Source organism: Sorex fumeus, unplaced genomic scaffold (genome assembly GCF_029834395.1).
Source record: "Sorex fumeus unplaced genomic scaffold, SorFum_2.1 ptg000171l, whole genome shotgun sequence".
Taxonomy (NCBI): Eukaryota; Metazoa; Chordata; class Mammalia; order Eulipotyphla; family Soricidae; genus Sorex; species Sorex fumeus.
In genome coordinates, this window is record NW_026606228.1 from 7,631,165 (window position 1) to 7,650,011 (window position 18,847).

The 18,847-nt window shown below is 39.6% G+C and overlaps 1 protein-coding gene across 1 annotated transcript in view; it reads right to left on the bottom strand.

Annotated features, from left to right (window-relative positions):
- The window catches only part of ZNF280C (zinc finger protein 280C), a 55,909-nt gene that overhangs the window by 17,202 nt on the left and 19,860 nt on the right, over window positions 1-18,847 (bottom strand). Inside the window, exons 4-11 of the mRNA XM_056107744.1 lie at window positions 16,293-16,358; window positions 16,064-16,200; window positions 13,010-13,121; window positions 9,582-9,688; window positions 7,654-7,874; window positions 3,883-4,040; window positions 3,185-3,285; window positions 2,284-2,430 (exon numbers count right to left, since the gene is read on the bottom strand). Of these exons, the coding sequence (XP_055963719.1) occupies window positions 2,284-2,430; window positions 3,185-3,285; window positions 3,883-4,040; window positions 7,654-7,874; window positions 9,582-9,688; window positions 13,010-13,121; window positions 16,064-16,200; window positions 16,293-16,358 (1,049 nt within the window). The remainder of the gene's footprint in view (window positions 1-2,283; window positions 2,431-3,184; window positions 3,286-3,882; window positions 4,041-7,653; window positions 7,875-9,581; window positions 9,689-13,009; window positions 13,122-16,063; window positions 16,201-16,292; window positions 16,359-18,847) is intronic.

The window sequence follows — 18,847 nt, forward strand, 5'->3', positions numbered from 1 at the left end:
TCAAAAAGCAAAAATTGAAAAAAGCTGAGACTGGAGAGAGTACAGTGGGTAGGGCATTTACCTTGGCATGCGCCTGACACTGGTTAGATCCCTAGTATCCCATATGATCCCCTGAACACTGCCAGGAGGAATTCCTGAGCGCAAAACCAAGAGTAACCCCTTTGTATTGCCAGTTGTAGAACTCTCCGAAAAAAAGGGGGAACGCATGCTGTTACTATCCCAGTAACATAGATGATCCTGTAGGTGTCTGAACAACTATTTTTTATAATTTTTACACAATTAAGTACAAATTAATTTCACGATTATCAAATGAGTCAAGCTAAAAATAATGCAGCATCAATGCTGAATTGGCATTTATAATGCAATCAAGAGTAAGAAAATTAGTGAGTTGATGAGAATACAATACTTGATTAAATAATCATATTTCAATTATTTGTCTTTGGAGGGGGTCTTTATTTAGAAGTATAGTGATGTTTCTGTGATCAGATATATGCTGTAGGTAGCTAATCTCAATAAAGAACAAAGAGCAGCTGAATGTCCCAAGTAAGACAAGCTTATAAGCTGAGAACTCAAGGAGATTCTAGAAATGGTGTGTGGGGGGTGAGTCCCCACCCAAGCCCTGCCACTGTAAAACTCAGCAACCCCAACCCCTACTCCCACACCAGTCATATTGATGGCAGAGAAACGACCCAGCTCCACAACTAACCAAACTTAACCAAATCTTCATTCAATTTTCAGTTTGTTTTTTTTTTGCCACACCTGGCCATGCTCAAGGTCACTCCTGGCTCTGTACTCAGGAATGACACCTGGTAGTGTGCTGGAGACCATGTAGGATGCCAGGGATAGCATCCCAGTCAATAGCATGCAAGGCAAGTGCCTTGCCCACTGTATTATTTCTCTGGCCCCTGCTGGTACCAATGTTCCTGGGTAGACTGGTCCAGGCTGAGAGCTCTGGGGCCTTTTCTGAATGGGGGTGGGCTGACTCCTCTTTCAGCCTGAAGGCATAGCAGCCCTCAGCCACACCAACACCCTCAACATAGACATGGCCCAAAGCCCCAACTGAACCCCAGCAAGCTGCCAGGCTACCAGCTCCAGAGCTATAAGTAAAGTAAGTAAAGTAAAGGCCCTCCCGTTGATCATCGATTTGCTCGAGCGGGCCCAGTAACGTCTCCATTGGAGACTTTGTTGTTACTGTGTTTGGCATATCGAATACGTCGCGGGGAGCTTGCCAGGCTCTGCCGTGCGGGCGAGATACTCTCGGTAGCTTGCCAGGCTCTCCGAGAGGGGCAGAGGAATCGAACTCGGGTCGGCCATGTTGGCTGCGTGCAAGGCAAATGCCCTACCGCTGTGCTATCGCTCCAGCCCCTCCAGATCTATAGCTTCTGGATAGCAGCAGCACATGCAGCCATGCGACATCTCCACATTTCATAGCAGCGTCAGACCAGCACATCTGATGGGAAAGTGGCATAGAAGCCCACCAAGCTCAATGAGCCCAAACAATAACACAGAAGGTTCAACTAGCACTAACCAGCACAGTAGATCCTCAATGACTTAAGTAACACTATTGTATAGGATACAACAATTACACAATTTGACTCCTATTGATCTAAGCTTTGATAATTCCATTTGCCTTTGTGCTGTAAATAGCAATATGAAGTAAATTTGTTTGTGCCTCCAAGGGGCCAGGCTGGGGTGGTAGATGGGTAACTGGGGACATAGGTGGAGGGAGGAACACACTGTGGTGGTGGTATTAGTGTTGGAACATTTAATACCTGAAACAACCGTACTATGAATCACTTGGTAAATCTTGGTGTAATAATAAAATTTTCAAAATATGCTATAGGATGGGCTGGAGCGATAGCACGGCAGTAGGGCGTTTGCCTTACACGCGGCCGGCCAGGTCAGTCCGAGTTTGATTCCTCCGACTCTCTCGGAGAGCCTGGCAAGCTACCGACAGTATCTCTCCCGCACAGCAGAGTCTGGCAAGCTACCTGTGATGTATTCGATATGCCAAAGACAGTAACAACAAGTCTCACAATGATGGAGACGTTACTAGGCCCGCTTGAGCAAATCGATGAACAACGGGAGGACAGGACAGGACCATGCCATAGGAACTTAACTCTTTGTTTATAAAATTAGCCTGTGGTCAAACTATTCTCATTACATGTTATTTTGCTTAAAATTCCGTTTCTAAGGACTATGAATCAATGACAGAAAGTGAAGATAAACTGTATATACCATTTCACAAAGACAAAATAAAAAAAGAAAAAAGCTAAATCTTACCTGGTGCTTCATGTAATGATTCATGTAGGGAGTTGCCATTCTACTAACTTTTAGGCAAAAAGGACAGAGCAAGTTCTTAGTGTTTTCATGGGATGCTCTGAAATGAGCTTCGACATCAGAAAATGTAGATGATCTAAACTGGCAAACCTAGAAATATAAAGAGTGTGGTGTAACATCTGACATGAGATTACATCAGAGTAGCAATGATAAGTAATTTTAGAGAAACATCATGTACTGCTAACTCAGCCTTGCAGCCTTATACAACCAAGCATCCCACCACCGCAAGTAATATAGTAATCTTTGAAACAGAAAACTACTTTTAAACTTTAAGGAGGGGCTGGAGCGATAGTACAGCAGGTAGGACGTTTGTCTTGCACGCGGCTGACCCAGGTTCGATTCCCAGCATCCCATATGGTCCCCCGAGCACTGCCTGCAGTAATTCCTGAGTGCAAAGTCATGAGTAACCCCTGAGCATCACCGGGTGTGACCCAAAAAACTAAAAAAAAAATTTAAGGAGATATTCCTAAACATAGAATTCCCAACATCTTTTCCTATATTAACTTCAAATTCTAAACTCTAACCCCTTGTCATAAAAAAAAATCCTGCTATATAAAACAAGAGTATTCTCCATTTCAAATAGACTTGGGCAATGACATAGGCATTTTTATTGTTATTTTATGTCCTATGTCTGCCTTTTTTCAGCAGGGGATTCTTTTTATCTAGCACTGAGGTCTATGGCCCACAGGTCAAATCCAACTCCCCCTCCCTTATGTGAGTTAAACCAAGCCAACTATGATTGACTACATTAAGTGGGTCTTAAATTTTGATAACAATGTTTAGCCAAAAATAAAATGTATCCTATAGCACAAATATCAAATACCTAATGACAAAATGTGTGTACCTGACAAACATATGGCATTTCACCAGGTTTATGAGTGTCCTTCATATGTTGTAAAAGAGTATGTTCCGTTTCAAATGATAATTCACAGATTTTGCAAATAGCTAAAATGAGGAAAAAGCATATACCATTTTAAGTACATATAAATAATAATTCTATTTTATACATCCATACCAACAATATGAAGTAATAATTACAGTAGTGCTGGTGGTTCCTAAAATTCTATAGTTGATAACCTCCTAATACCATTCTAATAACTTATGTTTACTTATGGTCTCACTCCATACTTGGCTTTTACTGTTTTTCCATATCTTTTCTCTAGGGATTTTGGCCACACCCAGCAGTACATGGGAGACCAGGGCTCAAAACAGAGGCTCTTGCATACAAAGCATGCACCCCAGTCCTTTAACCCATCTTCCTGAAAAAGTGTTCCTTTTCTTAGTAAAATGTAAATGAAGACTACTGGTTTCATACACAAAAGCCATGGCATTTTCTCATATTGCCCACAGAATGTATGAGTCACTGTCAAAGAAGTTTCTATTTCTAAGAGGGATTTCAGTGAAGGTTGAAGGACAAAGCTACTTTGTCCGCAATTTAGAAATATCTTTCTGACTCTTATTCCACTACCAAATTGACCCAGGATTCCTTAGAGTTTCAATCCTCAATATGAAGTTCTGGGCTTCAATGAACTGGTGACTTACTTGAGAACTCGTGGGGAGTATGTGTACTCTCAATGTGGCACTGCAGCTGGAAAGGAGTTGGAAACTGGCGGTAGCAGTGCTGGCACGTGGTGTGGTTTTCCCAGCTTTCACTGTTTTGCTTCTCCAGTTCCAGATGGTGCTTCATATGATTCATAAATCTAGAAATGAGTATCACTAGGCATAAATATTCAAATTTCCTCCAGGTCCTCTCAGAGTTAGGGATGGGCTACCTACCCCCATGCCCCTGTTCTTTCCAGAACCTGGCAGTCACACCCACACACTGCCTCTCTCACAATCTAAGCTCATTAACCCGCGGAGATCCAGAGACTCACAAATCTCAGAAGAGATCAACAAGCTCCAGAGATGCCTCAGACCCCTAAATCACCATCCAGTTAAAAATTTAACTATAGTGGTATCACCTTTTTTAAAATTTTAGAATTCTTGGAGTGTGAATACTCTATACCACTGATGTACCAGGAGTAGCACACAATGGATAGGATGTAAGATAGAAGGCAAGCAAAAATGCAATTAAAAATATTAGTACACAAGGATGCAACCTGCTAGAACATGTTAAGAATCTCGTATACAAGGGTTCAATGACTCCAGGGTGAGATACAACAATCTTCACACACTTTCTCCTAAGGAAAACTTTTTGAACATTTTTAGAGAATTATTCCTAACAAGCAATACAAAATAAATTTTTACGGTCTGCTATTGGGGGCAGACTTGGATGGTGGCTGGGAAAATAAGAAATAATGGTGGATGAAAGATGTAATGGTGGTGGGATTGGTGTTGGAATATTGAATGTAGTAAATTATTGTGAACAACCCTATAAAATAAAATAATTGGTATATTTTAAACTTAAAAATATATTCATATTTATAACTAAGAAAAATCTCAACCAAGAAAAATCTCAAACAAGATACGGGGGAGGGGGGGAGGGAATCTTTTTTTTTTCTGGTGCCACAACTGGTGGTGCTCAGGTCTTACTCCTGGCTCTGTGCTCCAGGATCATTCCTGGCAGGGCTTAGGGTGACCAAATAAGGTACTTGTGATCAAACTTGGGTCAGCTGTGTGCACAGCAAGAACCTTACACTGTATTGTCGTCAATCTCCTTAAAGAGGTATCTGAACCTCAATGTTAAAAATAAAGCTGGGACGGGCCGGAGCGATAGTACAGCAGGTAGGGAGTCTGCCTTGCATGCGGCTGACCTGGGTTCAATCCCTAGCAACCCATATGGTCCCCCAAGCACTGCCAGGATTAATTCCTGAGTGCATGTTGGGTGTGAGCCAAAAAAAAAAAGCAAAAAAAAAATGCAGCTGAGCAATAGCATAGTGGTCAATGGAGCATGCTTTATGTTCACTGGAGACACCAAGTTCAAAGTCCTTGCCACATGCTCACCCCACCAGTACTGCTCCACACCAAAAGGTCCAGGCACTGAACCACATGTCTTGGTTCACTAAATACTGATTGTGGGAGTGGACCCCAGGGCCCCTAAGCACTGCTTGAAAATAGCCTCCAAGGTCCCTAAGCACCTTCTCCAAAACATTCTACTACTCAAAATTCCAAATACCTAAACCCACTAGGAAAGCAAACATTTTATTTTAAATAACCACTTCCACTAAGACGCTGGCAAATGGGGTTTTTTTTGCAGCTTTGTTTAAAAATAATTGGTTAATGAACCAAGAAGTTAGACAGCTCTCAGGGCACATACCTGTCATGCACAGTGCTTCAAGCTAATCTCTGGAACTGCATGGCCTCCAGAGTACTGCCAGGTGTAACTCTGGTGATCACCAGAACTTCTGTGGAGGTCCATACTCAAAGAACAAAACAAGGGCCAGGAATGTGGCTCAGTGATTGAGCACTTCCCTGCATTCATTAAATCCTGCATGGATTTAATTTCCTGGCACCTCATTTTCAACCAAAAGCTTCAGAGAACAGTAAGCCCTAAGCATTAAACTGGGAGTAATCCCTGAGTAACACAAGGTGTGACCCCAAAACTAAAAGCAAAATGAAGGGGCCAGAGTGGTAGTACAGTGGGTAGGGAGGGAGTCTGCCTTGCATGCTGCCAACCTGGCTTCAATCCTGGACATCCCTTATGGTCCTTTGAGCACCTCCAGGAATAATTCCTGAGTGCAGAGCCAGGAGTAACCCCTGACCATCTCTGGGTATGACCCCCCAAAAAGCAAAATAAAGAAAAGAAAAAAAAGAGAGAAATTTGTATTTGTGAGAACCTGGGTTCAATCTGCAGCAACACACAAAAGGATGAAAAAAAGCTGGGGGCCAGAGCAATAGTACAACGGGTAGGGTGCTTGCTTTGTACATGCCTGACCCGGATTCAATCTCCGGCATCCCACATGGTCTCCCTAAGTCCACGAAAATTAATTTCTGAGTGCAGAGCCAGGAATCATCCCTGAGCATTGGTGGGTGTGGCTCAAAAACCCTCCCCTCCCTCAAAAGAAAAGTATCTGGACGCTTTTCAATACATAAAGTACTATTTACATTTTAAAATCATGTTTTAAATCAAACACTTGAAAGAAATTGTATCACCCAATAGCCACAGGGTCATGACAGAAATCTTCGGAAGACTCTGAAGATGTATGATACATTATAGCTGCTTTAAATACAAAATACTAGCAGTGTTTTTGTGTCTTGATTTTCTAAAGTTGGTTATTTTTCAGAGGCCACATCTAGTGATGCTCAAAACAGCCTGGTTCTGTGGTCAAGGGACCATTATGCAGTGCTGGAGATCGAATCCAGGTCAGCGACATGCAAGGCAACCACCTTAACCTCCATACCATCTCTGTGTAGAACTTGATTTTTTTTTTTGGCTTTTTGGGTCAGACCCGGTGATGCTCAGGGGGTTACTCCTGGCTTTGTACTCGGGAATAACTCCTGGAGGTGCTCCAGGGATCAGATCGGATGCTGAGGATTGAATCCGGGTCAGCTGTGTGCAAGGTAAACGCCCGACCCGCTGTACTATAGCTCCAGCCCAAAAGTTGATTAAAAAAATTGTTGTGGCGACCATACCTGGAGAGGCTGGGGACTCCAAAGGCCAGTCTTGGCAGTGAACGGCCTAGGAATACTGAGCAGGGGCTAACAGGGCTACCCACAGTGGTGTTCTGAGGAACTTGTGATGCCAAGGACCTAACTTGCACCTCCTACGTGCAAAGTATATGTTGAGTTCATTGAGTTATCTCTCTCTCCAGCTCTGGTGCTGAGGATGACCCAGGGCCTTGCTTATGTTAGACGTGTGCTCTGCCACTTGAGTCCACTCCCTCATCCTGATAAAGTAGTTTTATATGCTAGAAAGAGATCCAGAAGCAACGAAAATGTGTTTTCTAAATACCTCACAAAGATTCCTATTTCAATGATAACTATAAGAAAAAAAATAATTTTCCTCAGGGTAAAATATATTTCTCCCTTTTTAAAATTATCTGAAATACAGGGTGGAGCTATGTGTGAAACTTCTAAAAATGCCAGAAAAGAAAAAAGTTTACATCATGGGGGCTGGAATGATAGCACAGTGGGGCGGGAGTTTGCCTTTCACACTGCTGACCCAGATTCCATTCCTGGCATCTCTTATGGTCCCCCAAGCCTGCCAGGAGTCATTCCTAAGTGCAGAGTCGGCAATAAGCCCTGAGAACTGCTGAGTGTGGCCCCAAACCCAAATTACAACGTGATAATCTGCCTTTTGTTCTTAGTAGAAAGTATTACAGGAGCAAAATATACACTATCTATGCTCACAGCATACAATGAGTATTTACATACCTTATATTATTTTTAAGAACTTTTGAGCAACTGAAGCATTTAAAGGTTGTGAAAGTCTTCGGTTCATCATCAACAGCTCCTTCATGTCTGCCATAATAAAAGTCACTAACTAGCATGATCAATTTTCCTTTTTCTGAGCTAGTCTTGTTTGTATTTTCAGTATCTGTAAGATCTATGTTAGCGCTTTCCAAAATTGTATGTATCATATCTGGGCAACAATGCTGAAAGAGAAAAAATGTTATGTCTTATATATATATATCTTTAAAAACTAGATAACGAAAGATTCAACATTTATAACTGGAGCTAATTCATTTAAAATTGCTGCTGGAAATATATTTGAAAAAATATTCATTAAAACACTGGCTTCTTGCGGGGTGGAGCAATAGCACAGCAGGTAGGGCATTTGCCTTGCACACAGCCAACCTGGGTTTGACTCCCAGCATCTCATATGGTCCCCTGAGTACCTCCAGGGGTAATTCCTGAGCGCAGAGCCAGGAGTAACCCCTATGCATCGCTGGGTGTGACCCAAAAAGCAAAACAAAACAAGACACCCCCCCCCCAAAAAGAAACACTGGTTTCTTTAAAAAAGAAATCTCGAAATCTCAGTACATGTTGGGGAACTGTGCTTTTAACTCAGCTTTGAAATTGTTAGGCAATCATATTAAGCCATTAAACCAGAACAATCTTCTGTACCTAAGCCATTTAACTTTGGGTTGAAGGGATTACGGGGACTTTTGAAAGGGATTGGAGGTTGAATCTCAGCTATGTCATTTAGCTATAAAACAAAGAGAAAAGATCTATCCTCAAGAATTTTCTAAGGATTAAGGGATAAAGTAGTGTTCTTGCTTTGCATGGGTTAGACCTGTGTTCCACACCTAAATTCCTGCAAAATTATTATTTTTAAAATTTTTTGTTTGAGGGCCACACCTAGCAGTGATCAGGGCTTTTTTTGGGTCATACACAGCAATGCTCAGGGGTTACTCCTGGTTCTGCACTCAGGAATTACTCCTGGTGATGATCAGGAACCATATTGGATGCCAGTGATCCAACCTGGGTCAGCTGCATGCAAGGCAAATACCCTACCCACTGTACTATTGCTCTGGTCCCGAATTTGTTTTCTGAGTATTTTATTTTTTTTGCTTTTTGGGTCATACCCAGCGATGCTCAGGGGTTACTCCTGGCTCATGCACTCAGGAATTACTCCTGGCGGTGCTTGGGGGACCGTATAGGATGCCAGGGACTGAACCCGGGTTGGCCGTGTGCAAGGCAAACACCCTCCCCGCTGTATTATTGCTCCGGCCCTTGTTTTCTGTTTAATGGTCACAAATGGCAGTGTTCATGGATTACTCATCTGTGCTCAGGGATCATTCCTGCTAGGGATCAGGGGACCATATAGGGTGCTGGGGATCAAATCTGGGTTGTCCACATACAAGGTAGTTACCCTGCTTGCTATATTGTCTCTCTGACCAAATGAATATTTTACTTAAGGTAAAAGTGGGGAATGTCTGGCTTGTGGGCCACAAAATGTCAAAATCACATGGTCTGGCCTTGGTACATTCTAGGACAGACATGTGTGCTTCTTGTCAGCTGCCTATAGCAAGTCTGCCTTTATATATGGTCTGTGGATAATGTTAATACCCAGATAACTGTTGGCAGGAAAATAGGATCCCACTCCTGACCATATGAAATTACTAGTAAGATTTATCTAAATATCTGGACGAATAACCTTTTACTATTTGTTAAGTCTTAGAATTTTCAGAGATGTGGTGACAATTTTTTTACTTTTGGGCTATATCCGGTGGTGTTCAGGAAGGGTGCCAGGGATCAAACCCAGATTGGCTACATGCAAGGCAAGTTCCTACCCACTGTACTATCCCTCCAACCTGATTGGTGACTATTTAAAAAATCAAATTTTAGATGCGATTTACCTTCATATGAAATTGCAGAGTCTCAAAATGAGTGAAGTGGGTACTGCACTTTGGACAAGCTCTTACAGGTATTCCAGTTGTAAAATGAAATGATGCATTATCTGGATCTAAAATAAATTAAGAACTGTCACAAGTCAAAATCTTATGCAATTTTTTCCTGCTAAGGATCAAATCTAGGGTCTCGAACAGACGAACTAAGCCCTCTACCAGAGTCACATTCTCTGCCCCTACACTTAGTTAAATCCTAAAGAACCGGTAATTTAGCTTTATAAATTTATCATACTTTCAAAACTACAAATAATATAATTTCTCTTTTTTCTATGATAGACTTTATACTCTTTTTTTAATACTCACTCTTTAAAAACATACCACAAGAGGATGACTCTGAAGAACTACTTAAAGACAATGAGGCAGAAGCATTTACTTGGGTAACAGCTTCACTGATCTTTGGTTTCTGGGGAGTAATACTGTTTGCTCTCAGAGCAGTATAATATTACAGTTTAAATCAAATAAACATATTTTTGAGCTAAATTAAATATAATAGCATTCAATTATTATATGTAAGCTGAGCAAATAATGACAAAAATTATGTGATGGAATAGGCAGAGAGAGCACAAATAGCTACTTTAAAACAATTTGAACTGTGCATAATTTGATCAGTTCATGAAATAAACTTTTTATGCCACAAAATTCTAAGGAAGCTTTCAAATTAAAAATATGAATAAACACCATGAAAGAAATCAGACCAAAAATATCTCAAGCAAAGACCAGAACAATTATACTGCCCAGAGCTTAATGGTTCAGTCTAATGGGATATGAATGGGCATGTCAGGAAACTCATTTTTACCTTTTCCGCCCTTGCACATTTATTGTTTTTTTAATTAGACATTTACCCAAAATTTTGTTCAAATATATTTAATTTTGGGGGCTGCACCCAGCAGTACTCAGGGCTTACTCCTGGCTATGAGCTCAAGGATCACTCCTGGAGGGGTTTGGGGACCATATGGATGTTGGAGATTGATCCTGCTGGCAGCATTTAAGGTAAGTGCACTATTCATTGTACTATCTCCCTGGCCTAACGAGTGAGCTAGTCTATAATTAAACCAAACCAAAGTTCTCTTGAAAATAACAGACAATCAGCAGTGCTGGTTTCCACACATGTGAGATATGTATTTTCACAGATGCAAAGCAAATGCTCTACTGCTGATCTATATCCTCAGCCCCAACATAAAGTATATTAAAATTACAAAGAGGAGCAAGGAGCTAGCTCCAAGTGCTGGGGTACATGCTTTGCATGCTGGAGCCCCAGGTTCAAACTCTGGCACCACATGCTCCCTCAAACATTGCCAGGTGTGCCCCAAAACAATAATTTGTTTTTATTTTCTATGTTGCCAGGAGTGATTACTGGGTGCAGAGCCAGGAGTAAATACTGAGCACTTCCAGGTGTAGTTAATTCCCAAAATTCTTCATGGCATATCAATTTATGAGATTAATAAAAAACTTTGGTATACGATACAAAAAAAATTATTAAATCGAAGGTTTGTATTTCATGGAAATTTACTGGTATTGATTATTTAACTTTAACTATTACTTCAGTAAAGCCACTTTAAAAAATAATTACATTTAACTACTACAGCTATATCATTTATTCCAACAGAAAGGCACTATCCTATTAAGAAATCAATTATAAATAATCATTCATTAGTCTCATACTAATGACCTTCCAAATAACTGAAGCTTCTTTCTAAAAGCACAGTATTAGGATATCAAGGGAGATCCACGACTCACAGAAACTATATTAAGATTTTTCAGTCCATGGCTGATTCTAAGTGAGAAAGAGCTCAAGGGTACATGCTAGCTAATGTATAAGATACAAAACATCCTATACAATTTTACATAAAATCACCTAGAAGGGCTTTTAGGAACTATAAGCTCCTATCTTACAGCATATGAAAAACTTAACATGAAAGTATAAAATAAAAATTGAAACTCATTCTCTATTTGTATTCAACAAGTTTATTATAAAGTTTATTATAAAGACATAAAAAACCAAACCTTCTGCCTAACACCATGCACAAAAGTAAGATCAAAATGGATTTATGACCTCAACATCAGACCAGAATCCATAATGTTTATTGAAGACAAAGTCGGCAAAACTCTCCATGATATTGAAGCTAATGGTATCTTCAAAGATGTCACGCCACTGGCCGAGCAAGTGAAAACAGAGATAGACAAATGGGACTATCTTAAACTAAGAAGCTTCTGCACCTCAAAAGAAACATTGACCAAAATACAAAGACAGCCTACAGAATGGGAAAGGATATTCACCAAGTACACATCCGACAAGGGGTTGATATCAAGGATATACAAGGTACTGGTTAAACTCCACAAGAAGAAATCACCCAACCCCATCAAAAAATGGGGTGAGGAAATGAACAGAAACTTTCGCAAAGAAGAAATTCGAATGGCAAAAAGGCACATGAGAAAATGCTCTACATCACTAATCATCAGAGAGATGCAGATCAAAACCACAATGAGATATCATTTCACACCACAGAGACTGGCCCACATCCACAAGAACAAAAGCAACCGGTGCTGGCGCGGATGTGGCGAGAAAGGAACCCTCCTTCACTGCTGGTGGGAATGCCGGCTGGTCCAACCCTTTTGGAAAACAGTATGGACGACTCTCAAAAAATTAGAATTTGATCTGCCATTTGACCCAGCTATAGCACTCCTGGGAATATATCCCAGAGAGGCAAAAAGGTATAGTCGAAGTGACATCTGCAATTGTTTGTTCATTGCAGCACTCTTTACAATAGCCAGAATCTGGAAAAAACCTGAGTGCCCAAGAACAGATGACTGGTTAAAGAAACTTTGGTACATTTACACAATGGAGTACTATGTAGCTGTTAGAAAAGATGAAGTTATGAAATTTACATACAAGTGGTACTACATGGAAAGTATCATGTTAAGCGAAATGAGTCAGAAAGAGCGGGATAGACACAGAAAGATTGCATTCATCTGGGGAACATAAAGCAACAAAAAGGGAGAGTGACACACAGGAATGGCTGAGATTAGTACCAGGAATTTTGCTCCATGAATGGAAGGCCAGCCACAGACTCTAGGTGAAAAGGAAGCTCAGATAGAGAAGAGAGTACCAAATGAATGGTGTTGTGAGGGCCCTCCCAGGGTGGGAGAAGCATGCTGAAGGTAGTCGATAGACCAAACATGATTGCCACTCAAAGCCTCTCTTGCAAAACACAGTACCCAAAAGAAGAGAGAGAGAACAGGGGGGAATACCCTGCCACAGAGGCAGGATGGGATGGGGGGGGGGATAAGGGTGGGGGGGATGCTGGGACCCATGGGGATGGATGACGGGCACTGGTGGAGGGATGGGGACTTGATAAAAGAAAAAAAAAAACCCAAACCTTCTATATCATCTGCGATGTTATCTTGGGACAGTGACTCTGAATCCTGGGTCAAGTCAAACAATTCCTGAGACTCATCCGAATCAATTTCTAGTGAGTCACTTGCAAAATCCTGTAAAAATGATAATAACTCTGTTTCATGAACTTTTTTAAAAAGTCAATTTAACTGTATGTCAATATTATAAAGAAACATTAGCTTTAAAGTAATCATTAGTCTGTGAAAATTTACTTATGGACATGGCTATTATGCTGGCTGAAATGGGTCAGAGGGAGAGGGTCGGAAAGAGAGGGATCACATTCATTTGTAGAACATGAAACAACCTAATATGCAAATAATACCCAAAGACAATAGAAATAAGGGTCAGGAGGATATGTCCATGGCAGAAAGCTCATCACGAAGAGGAAGCTTGTCATGGGGGGCTTAGGGGTAGGGAATGCAGGTATGACAGAGGAGGGACTACTATGACAACATAATTGGTAATGATCACTATGGACAAGAACTGGGTATGAAAAGGAGGAAAAATGATATGAGAAAAAATGGGAAGGAGGGAGGAAGAGAGAAAGAGAGAGAGAGAGGACGAAGTGAGGGGGAGAGGGAGAAAGAGTGGAGAGAGGGACAAATGGGTAGGTACAGGGAGAAGGGGAGAGAGGAAAGATGCAGACAGGGGCCAGAGGGAAACTGGGGATATAGGTGGTAGGAAATCTACATTGCACAATGGATGGGTGTTGGGAAGTTGTATGACTGAAACCCAATCATGAACAACATTTTAACTACAGATCTCACGTTGAGTCAATAAAAGTAACATAAAATGAACTATAATAAGGAGATAAAGTACTTGTTGAGGGAATGTGCAATTATACCCCTAAATACATATAATTATAAATACCTATAAAATACATATAATATTCATACACATTTATAGGCCTGTAAACCATTATTTGAATAAAAGTAAAAGGTTCAAATAGTTGGTTCAGTATTTCACATTCCATTTCCCAGAATTTACTCTAAGGAAATTACATATATATTCGATTTTGGTTTTGGTTTCTGGGCTACGCCTGGTGGTCCTCAGGGCTTACTCCTGGTGGGTTCAAGACATAACATGGGGTGCCAGAGATTGAACCCAGCTGTGTGCAAGGCAAATGCCCTACCCTCTCTACTATTACACTGGTTCTGAACAAATCTTTTAACAAGTTATTTGTTGATTAATATATATGCTCTTTGGAGAACAAAAGGGAATGCCCTGCCACAGAGGCAGGGTGGGATGGGGGATGGGGGGTGGGAGGGATACTGGGATCAGTGGTGGTGGAGAATTGGCACTGGTGGAGGGATGGGTACTCGATCATTGTATAATTGAAACCCAAGCACAAAAACTTGTAAGTCTACAACTGGACCTCATGGTGTTTCAGTAATAAAAGTTTATAAAGTGGTAGCACTTTAGACTCAGGAAGAGATTTGACGTATTAACTCTCTTTGGAAGAACTTCTGGTAAAGAACTATCTTGAAAATTGTTAGTAACTTATGTTCTATATTTTAATCCTAATAGGAGAAAATGTTAATATTTTATACATAGCAACATTATTTTCCCCTGAACTTGACATTAGAAACCACTTCTTTAACATGAACTATTTATCAAAATAGCTATCAAACTATTTATCAAAATCATGTTGCACACGGTCCATTATTTAATTTGTTTCAATATCCTATTGCTGGATTATAGGTTTTACTTTTTCCTATTTTAAATACTTCTCCATTAAACATTGTCATTTTGTGGGCCAGAGAGATAGTACAGTGGGTAGAGGGCATTTGCCTTGCACACGGCTAACCTGGGTTTGATCTCATATTATCACCCATATTATCCCTTGAGCCCACCAGGAGTGATCTCTGAGTGCAGAGCCAGGAGTAAGCCCTGAGTACCAAAAGGTGTAGCCCAGAAACCAAAACCAAATAAATATGTAATATCCTTAAATTCTTGGAAATGGAATGTGAAGTAACTGAATTAAGGACGTGAACTTTTTACTTTTATTAAAATAATGCTGGTTTACAGGGGTATAAATATACACAGATTTAGGGGTATAACTGCACATTCTTTGAAAAAATACCATATTCCTCTACTATACAGTTCAAGGGATTTCATGGAATGTTGGGAATCGAACCTGGGTTAGCTGCATGCAAAGAAAGCACCTTACCTTCTGAAATATCTCTCTGTCCTTTAACTTTCATAAGTATAAATTTATATGCATGGAGAGTATCTGTGCCTATTTTATAAAACTCTGGATTTTGACATCTCAGTTCCATCATTTTCATCTGTGTGGTCTTGAGTAAATTATCTAACATTTTGAGTTTTAGTTTCCTCAATTAAAAAATTGGGATAATGATAATGCCTATCTTATAAGGAAATCATAGAATTAAATGAGACTAATTTACATGTGTGTAACATTTAACACAAATACTTACCCACAAGGAATGTGAAATAACTGAATCAAGGATGTGAACTTTTTATTTTTATTTAAATAATGCTAGTTTACAGGGGTACAAATATAAAAGGTTAAATACTACCATTTTCTACTAAATTATGAAGATACGTTTTCCGAACAAAACACAATGACCTTAGAACTATCGTCCTAATAAAGAAAACATGTTTCAGTTTACTATCTTTATTTATGTATTTATTTTCTATTGAATCACCGTGAGACAGAGCATTACAAAGCTGTTCACGATTGGGTTTCAGTCATACAATGATCCAACACCCATCCCTCCACCAGTGCAATAGTTTACTATCTATTGTAATTATCCAGCATTTCATTACTGATAATACATTTAACTTACCTTTAGATGACAATCTTCAATCTTAGTAACTATTTAAAAATATTAGCTAATTAGTTCCTGCAGAGATTAGGTATTAGTTGAACGATCTTACATAAAGGTGGTGAAATTTTCTGATAGCAATTATGCTTTTGTCAGGAATGGTGGCCAGCTATGCTAGTTCACAATTCTCAGTATTATAAAGTCTGTTGTATACCTAAGTTAATTGCATACTTTAAAAAAATACTTACTGGTTTAGACACATTAGAAATAGAGCTCTGCGAAGATTTAGATTCAGAGTCAAGATTAAATATAGACAATGGAGTCGCTGGTCTTGATGCTGGGCTTTTGCTGTGTTGACTTGCAGACCTCATTAGATCAGTACCACCTATTTTTTAAAATTACACAATATAGTGAGTGCATTTCAATATAACTAATTTGACCAAAGTATGTCACTTTAAAACTAAGATAATACTGTACCTTGACTGAGTATCTCATTCTTTATTCCATTTGAAGATGAGCTGGGGTTACCCCTGTTTAAAATATCTAAAATATAGAATTATTTTTAAATGTGTTGCTTGAGGGAATATATAGTAAGATGAGAAAAAATATACGAAAATATATCCATACACAACCAATGATTCAAGTATATCCTTTCCTTGATAGTGACAACGTTATAAACAGACTCATGTTCCTGATTCAAAAATCAAGCTGTCCCCAAAATCCCATCTACATTCATATCCTGCAAAGTTTCATTATGGGTAAAACTGATTTGATTATCTAAACTTTTATTCTTTTGTTTGATAGTTTTGGGCTATACCTGCCAGTACTGCAGGCTACTGCCAGCAGTACATAGACCATGCAGTGCCAGCTCAATTTTATTCTTTAGATTCTGAAAAAATTACGGCATCAAAGACCATAGTCTAAAATTGAATCTCTAGTCCACCAGAAAATCTTAAATCCACTCACAATACCAATAACCAATTTTAGCCTAACATAAACATCTAGATCAATTCAAGTCTGCTCACTTTATACCCATGCGAACTCCTAACTTTTAGATTAAAGAACCAAATAAAAAATTTAATAGAGATTTGCCTAAAATCATTAATCAGGAAAAGGTATAAAACTTTTTAGAAAATTCCATAAAACTTGTGCAAAATACTGTTTACAAAAGCAAAAATGTGGAAATGTGCCCAAGAACAGATGACTGGTTAAAGAAACTTTGGTATATCTACACTATGGAATACTACGCAGCTGCTAGATAAGATGAAGTCATGAAATTTGCATATAAGTCGATCAACATGGAAAGTAGCAATTGAAATGAGTCAGAAAGAGAGGGATAGGCATAGAAAGATTGCACTCATCTGTGGAATATAAAGTAACAGAATGGAACACTAACACCCAAGAGTAGTACAGATAAGGACCAGGAGGTGTGCTCCACAGCTTGGAAAACCAGCCTCACACATGCTGGGGGAAAAGGCAGCTCAGATAGGGAAGGGAACACGAAGTAAAGGATGTTGGGAGGACCCATTCAGGTTGAAAGATGTGTGCCGAAAGTAGACTATAGACTGAACATGATGGCTGCTGAATACCTCTATTGCAAACCACAACACCCAAAAGGAGAGAGAGCGCGCAAAAGGGAATTCCCTGCCACAGAGGTGGAGCGGGGTGGTGGGGGATGGGGTGGAGGTGGTGGGAGGGATGCTGGGCCCATTGGTGGTGGAAAATGGGCACCGGTGAAGGGATGGGTACTTGACCATTGTATTATTGAAATGTAAGCACAAAAGTCTCTAAGTCTGTAACTGTAACTCACGGTGATTCACAAATAAAAAAAATTTTTAAAAACTTGTGTAAAACAGGGGCCAGAGCGATAGTACAGCAGGTAGGGCATTTGCCTTGCATGTGGCCGACTCGGGCTTGATCCCTGGCATCCCATATGGTCTCCCCAGCACTGTCAGGAGTAATTCCTGAGTGCAGAGCCAGGAGTAACCCCTGAGCATCACTGGTTGTAACCCAAAAAGCAAAAACAGATAAACAAACAAAAAAAAAACCTTGTGCAAAATAGGTATTTGATTTCGGGAGACCAAAAATAAAACCCCATAAAAGCTAAAATAATTCCTCTTTTCATTCCTAGCACCAAAGGGAAAAGATATATATTTATTATTATTTTACATATCTCATATATTTATCTTTTATTTTTTAAAAAAATAGTGGTTTTGCTCTTTGTGAAAATTAAAATACAGCATCAAGTACAACCTAAGTCTTCAAAGATCAAAAAATCTGTTAATTCATATATTGATATAGTTTTCACTCATACATTCAAGGCATTTGCCACACGCAGAAGAGCTCAGGAGTTATTCTGGTGCCAGAAAATGGCACCTCTGGCAGTGCTGGGTTAGGGGCTCACAATACGCGGTGCCAGAAATTCAAACTGGGATACATGGCAAGTACCTTAACCCATGTGCTAACCTTTTGACCCTTTAAGATATTAAAATCATTTAACACAAATATTTTGTTCCCTCCCTTTATGGTGACTGTACACACACACATATGTATCTATGTATGTATATATATTAGATATATATGTGTGTATGCATATGTGCATATATATACATATATTTAAATATTTATATGTATTTGAAACTCCATACATCAAAAATATTTTGTAATTCAAAATCAGTAAAATGATCTGAATTAATTAAAAGTACACTAGGCTTAAAAAAAAGTACACTAGGCTTAATTTTGTTTTGAGTAAAATTATTTACAATCTAATATATATATATTGTTCTAATTCAGCACAATTTTTTGGTTTATGAGCCAACAGTGCTCAGAGACTACTCAAGTCTAGTGCTCAGAAGTTGCTTCAAGCAGGGTTTGGGGAACTGCGTGGTGCCTGGGATTGATCCCAGGCCTCCTGCATGTTGAGCTATGCCTCCAGACCAGAAATTGAATGCTATTAAACTCCACTTGAATTGTCATGCTTTCAGTAAGACGATTTGAATAATTTTGAAATATGGCAATATTTAAGCACAAAA